General features: G+C 37.5%; 1 protein-coding gene across 1 annotated transcript; it reads right to left on the bottom strand.

The window, feature by feature from the left end:
* Positions 1-2,588: 2,588 nt before the first annotated feature.
* Positions 2,589-3,526, bottom strand: LOC122200699 (olfactory receptor 4P4-like). The gene has a single exon (XM_042906420.1). It carries the CDS (start codon positions 3,516-3,518, stop codon positions 2,589-2,591), a length of 930 nt encoding a protein of 309 aa, XP_042762354.1. The 5' UTR covers positions 3,519-3,526.
* Positions 3,527-6,650: the final 3,124 nt, after the last annotated feature.

Below are 6,650 nucleotides of genomic sequence, written 5' to 3'. Positions count from 1 at the left end.
GTTTTATGGAGTACATGGATTTACTTATAAAACCGAGATTTTAGGGGTGCCTGGGTGGTTCAGTTGCTTAAGTGTCTGACTTCTGCTCGGGTCATGATCTCATAGTTAATTAGTTCGAGCCCCACGTTGGGCTCTGTGCTGACAGCTCAGATCCTGGAGCCTGCTCTAGATTCTGTGTCTCCCTCTTTCTCTGCCCCTCTCCTACTCACGCTGTCCCTCTCTCAAGAATAAATAAACATTTAAAAAAAGATTTAAAAAAACGAGATTCCAGGTATTTTTGAAGTTATTAAGTATTGTTCTACAGACTGGAAAGAGAATTCTAGAAAGAACAACTTACAACTGGATAACTAATCTTAGCTCAGTATATTTTTGGTGGGCTTACTATATAAAATAGTCATGATTTTTTGCCAATAAAATCTTATGAATTCTTGAGAAAAAAACAAATGATAAGAAAATGTTTTGGTTTTGTCGTGTAGCATTCTTTCTGATGGGTTGAGTATTATCTCTGACCCCTCCTCAAGACCATCAACCTGCCCCCTACTACACACACACACAAACATACACACACACACACACTCACACAGAGAATTATCACACATACACAGGAACAAATATACACACTGCATTTCTATATTAAAAATAATCCAGATATTCTTTGGAGAATTACTATATTAAGCCAGTTCAAACCAAACTATGACTAGACAGACTTGATTTCCTATGAAATAGAATGTTTATCTTTGATAATCCACAGGTTTTCCTGGACCCATGGAGAACAAAAAAGTAATTCGATGTGTGAAAAGTTCCAAGAGTAAAACTATCAAAGGAAGATTTCCTGACATTAGAGCAAACACTACCTCATTTATGTTTTGTCCTGGACTTCTCCTTGGCTCTGGGGCAGGAGTAATTCAATTGAGGAAACTGTGAAAACGATGCAATTGTTCTGCTAAGAAAGGCAAATACTTTCGCAGAGAGAAATGTCTACACAAATGGTATCCAAGACCCAGGCTATGTGATTCAGAGGACAAGGAATAAATGAAAATTAAAATAGTAGTACCTCAAAATGCAGAAAATAAGAAAAAAGATATTATAGGGGGCTGAGAGTCTGTTGGACTTCATCCCTGATTGCTACAGGAAATGTATGTTGAAGTTCTAACCTTTCTGACATTACACATTTTATTATTAATGCATGATAGCTCATAACATAAGGGGAGGTGCTGGATATGTGAGAACAAGGTATAAAGGCCAATAAAAAGAGAAGATAGGATATTTGAAAGTAATTCATTACCTGTTAACTTCCAAATTTGCATGGGTTTATTGCTAGAAAACAGATAAAAGAAAATAAATATATACCACTTCTTTGAGTTGGCTCAATCAAACTGGAAAAACACATAAAAAGAAACACTAATATGAGGCATGGGATTTTTTTAAAAAGAGTAGATGTACAGTATCATATCAACAAAAGAACAGGGAGGAAATCAGATATGCTTCTGGTCTGTCCATGAGTCAGCAAAATCTTCTGGAATAAGAAAACATCAAGAGTCTGACTTATAGGTAAGACATGAACACTAAGGCATAGTGGGGGCAACATAAGCAGAGAAGAGAGAAGAAATAGTCATAGTGCTGACAGACTTTAGAGTATGTTTGGAGAATGTAGAGAAGTCCAGTGCAGCTGGTTGAAAGCATCCAAGCACAGGGAATAAATGAAGAAAGGTAGAGAAAGAACGAAAATATGTAACGTTTCCAGCAGCCATATGGCCTGCTAAATCTTCACATGTGTTAGTCAAAGTAATATTGCAACTTTCTTAAGTACAATAGTACTCATTTGGTAGATATTTGAGAAAAGGGGAGGCATATGGGGCACTTGGGTGGCTCGGTCAGTTAAGCGTTGGACTTCAGCTCAGGTCATAATCTCACAGTTCATGAGTTCCAGGCCCATGTCTGGCTCTGTGCTGACAGCGCAGACCTGGAGCCTGCTTCGGATTCTGTGTCTCCCTCTCTCTCTGCCCCTCCCTCGCTTGCACTATCTCTCTCTCTCTCTCTCTCTCTCTCTCTCTCTCTCTCTATCTCTCCCTCACTCTCAAAATTAACTAAATATTTTAAAAGGGGGGAGGATGCATATATGAAGCAAATTAACAAGACACAGAGATAAAAACACACCAGAGTCAATAATCACCCACCTCTCCCTGGCCCCAATATCTGTCATTGTGACACCATGCTTTATACCAATGTAGTGACTTCTGAGATTAGCAAGTTTGGCCAGGAGAAACTTTCACAAACAGCGAAAGGTTTGGATTTTGTTCCAAGGAATAGAGAGTTCTTTGCATATCTTTGGAGAGAGTAGTGATATGATTGGGCATGTGTTTTAGAAAGGCATTTCTAGCATTCCTCAAACCCATGCAACCATATCTGGAACCAGTTGGAAAGTTTAGAGTGCAGACTACAATCTGAACTGCAGCGACTTCTTTCTTTGGCTCTTCTATGTTAGAGGCCATTTGGTCCAGCTTCCCCCCAAAAGTTATATGTTTTCTATAACACCTGAAATAATATGCTCTGGGGACACAAAGTTGGAAGTGCAGTTAATACCACCTTTACTGGAAATTTGAATGTGCCATTTTAGACCACACCTTCTGCATGGCGATTTGCATCTCCGTGTTTCTCAGGGTATAGATGAGAGGATTCAGCATGGGGGCAATCACCGTGTAAAACACGGAGATTTCCTTATCCTTGTTCTCGCTCCCCGCAGGGAGAACATAAATATAGATACAAGGCACAAAGAATAAAACCACCACCATTATGTGAGAGCTGCATGTGGAGAGAGCTTTGCGTCGCCCTGCGGAGGAGCGGGTCCTAAGATTATATAATATGAGTATGTAAGAAGCCACCAGGACAAGAAAAATGACAGCCGCCACCATCCCTGAATTAGCAATCACTAAGATACTAACAACACGAATGTCTCTGCACACCAGTTTCAAAAGAGGCTTCACATCACATACGTAGTGATCTATCTGATTAGGACCACAGAAAGGTAAGTTGAGTAGCATGAGCAACAGAGCAATGGAGTGCCAAAAACCCACGGCCCAGGCCGTGAAGACCAACATGTTACACCTCTGCCGGTTCATGACGACCGTGTAGTGCAGGGGCTTGACAATGGCAACATAGCGGTCAAAAGCCATGGACACCAAGATGAATATCTCCACACCCGCCAGCAAGTGGGCAGCGAAGAGCTGGGTCATACAATTGTTATAGGAGATGTTTCTTCTTGCGGCGCCTAAGTCCCTGAGTAGCCTGGGGACCACGGTGGAGGTGTAGCAGAGATCCATGAGGGAAAGGTGACAGAGAAAGTAGTACATCGGCTGTTCGATTAGATGGCTGCAGGTGATTGTGAACAAGATGATGAAGTTGCCCATTAAGATTGCCAAGTAACAGAGCAGGAACCAGAAAAAGAACAGGAGTTCCATTTGCTTATTTCCCCACAGACCCATGAAAACAAATTCTGTGACATTGTTCCGATTATCCATGAGGTTGAGGTGAGTCCAGAGTTAAACAGAAAGTTAATTCACCTGAAACAATACAGAACATACATTGCCAATAGTACCTTTTGAGTTTGGGGGTATTTACACACTAAAAAAAGACGCAGGTCATAGAGAATTTGTCACAGGCTCAATCTTTGAAATCCTTTCGGGTTAAGGGAGTCATTATATTTCAAATGATATTTGTTTAATTTTTTCTTTCTTCAAATTTTTATTCACATTCCAATTAGTTAACATACAGTATAATGTTAGTTTCGGTTGTAGAATTTAGTGATTTGTCACTTACACACAACCCCTGGTGCTCATCACATTGCAGTCCTTAACACCCATTCACCCATTTAACCCACCCCCACCCACCTCCCCTCCAGTAGCCATCAGTCTGTTTTCTATAATTAAGAGTCTGTTTCCTGATTTGTCTCTCTGATTCCCATTATTTTCATTTGTTTTGTTTCTTAAATTCCGAATATGACTGAAATAATATGGCATGAATCTCAAACTGACTTATTTTGCTTAGGACAATACTCTCTGGCTCCCTCCATGTCATTGCTCTATATACCCCACTTCTTCTCTATCCATTCATGAGTCAATGGACATTTGGACTCTTTCCATAATTTGACTATTGTTGATAAAGTGCTATAAACATCAGGGTGCATGTGTCTTTTCAAATTGGCATTTTTATATCCTTGGGGTAAATAGTAGTGCAATTGCTGGGTCTTAGGGTAGTTCTATTTTTTAACTTTTTGAGGAGCCTCCATATTGTTTTCCAGAGTGGCTGTACCAGTAGGGACTGTAAATGGTATTCACTGAAAGCATATTTTCTGTTTGAAACTCCTGTAAGCATTTTGCATTCATTTAATTCATAACAGACCAATGGTTACTATGCTGATACTCATTTTACATGTGGGGTAACAGAAAAATAGGTGGGTTCAGTTAATCCCACCAAATCGTTAAGGTATCAAGTAGCAACCAAAGATATGAACCTGTTTCAGATGCCATGTCCATGCTCTTAACAACTCTGCCATATTACCCACTGAGCAAATGGACTTCCAGCTGTTTTCCATCTCCTTAAAAGATGTGGGTTTTACCTATCTCTGCCATTTACTACCTGTATAACTTTAAACAAGTCCCTCCCCTTCTCTATGCTGTATATAATTTCTATATAGTGTCCCAATACACACAAACATTGCATGTATCCATTGAAACTGAAGATATATTCTTAAAATAAGAACAAAATCAAGGCTCTTAATCATAGCAGAGAAATATCCTTGATTAGTGGATAATAGTTTCAGTGATTCTCCTTTTTGACAGGTTTGGTCAAGATTTAGAGCAAGGAGATACAGGAAATAGGGATTTGGAAACCCTGTTTGGGCATCTGGAAATAGGAACACAGGTTCTTGTCATGTAAAAGCTTTCCCTTTTTCCTAACCATTCTAAAGACACATATTAGAGATTGTTGTTAACATGTTAGAAACATTGTGGAGAGCTAGGTGTTCTCTGTTGCCATATTGAAGAACCCAGTGTGATTAAAGAATGTCCTGAATATTTAACGGTACATTTAGAACAGTGCAACCACTTAGACGCAGTAGACGCAGGAGCAGAGAGTGAATATGTGGAAACATCACCTTTTACCCATAGCCAAGCATCCTCCACAGCAAAATCATGATTTGCCTAAAAGACTATTAATGTCTATGAATTATTTTAATGGTGCCAACGGGGGAAACATATGACGTAGTGGACAGATTCTTCATCTGATGATTGTGAAGGTGAGCATCCAGGCTCCCATGTCTTGTTAAGTATTTCTTGTTCACACTGAGCAGTTCATTCTCCCTGATCCTACTCCTTCAGCTGGTATGTGGAACTAAAACTTCTGGATCCAAGAGCAAAATGAAGTTCATTTAAGAATATACAATAGAAGGCCTGACAGTTGTAACTCGTCAAGTCCCAAAAATGTTTGGAGAGGAACAAACTGTTATATAAACAAATAGATATCAGAACTTTCATTAGCTCATTGGATTTACCTATGGATTCTATATTTGGCCACAATGGTATGGTTTGAACTACTCATGTTAGATATACAGTAAGTACAAGGAAAAACTTAGCGTTGGTATTTATTTGTCTTGCATTCAAAACAGAGCTTAGTCAAATACGTATTTATGTGTAAATTGAGAATATCTAAACCTTGTTTGTTATATGTTGTTGTTATATGTATATATATGTATATGTATGTTATATGTTGTTATATGTATATAACAACAACAAACCCTGTTGTTATATTCCACAATCTTGTTTGTGGAAGAATATGATCAGTCGAAGGACATATATGGATCCACAGATAATTTTTCAAAAAGCTGTCAAATGAACCTGTAGCAAGTTCAGCTGTTGGTTTAGAATGCATCCTGAGCAAGACTCAACTTGCATTCTTGTGCAAGATTCAACATCTCTCAACATTTGGTCCAGTGTTGCTTAGAGTACAAAGATTGAACATCAGTTGGGAAAACACAGGCCCATATAGAAAAATATTTTCCAAAGCAGAATATATATATACATATATATATAAATATACATACATATATATGTATATATATGTGTGTGTGTATTTATATATATTATATATTTATATATAAATATTTATATGTGTTATATATTTATATATAAATATTTATATATATATAATTTATATATATAATTTCATATGATCAAATTTTTATACAAGATGAATTGTTAAAAATCCTTCTTGTTTTCTCCCAATTTAAATATATATTACATATAAATGAATATATATAGAAAAAAAATATATAGAAAGAGACACACATATAATTACATATATATATATCACCATATGTATGCTTAGATGCACAGGGGATTTGGAGTAAAGAATTTTTTGAGTCCACATTTTTACATACCTTTTATTTAAAGAATTTCTTTCAAGAATCTCTCCTTAAACTTTAAATTACTTGAGAAATATCTCTGTGAGGAATGTTTGCAAATACACAACCATAGGTTGAAAGGGAAAAAAAAGGTTCATAAGGTGATTTGGAAGATGGATTTATGACTAAAGGAGATGAGAGTCTGTGGATAATGTAAACATCCACCAAGGACAATCTGAAATGATTTTTCTGG

This window comes from Panthera leo, chromosome D1 (assembly GCF_018350215.1).
Source record: "Panthera leo isolate Ple1 chromosome D1, P.leo_Ple1_pat1.1, whole genome shotgun sequence".
NCBI lineage: Eukaryota > Metazoa > Chordata > Mammalia > Carnivora > Felidae > Panthera > Panthera leo.
The sequence above is the reverse complement of the archived record's forward strand: the minus strand, read 5'-3'. Positions and strand labels throughout refer to the sequence as shown.

Coding starts and splice junctions, on each gene's coding strand:
- LOC122200699 (XM_042906420.1), bottom strand. CDS start 3,518: ATGGATAATCGGAACAATGTCACAGAATTTGTTTTCATGGGTCTGTGG.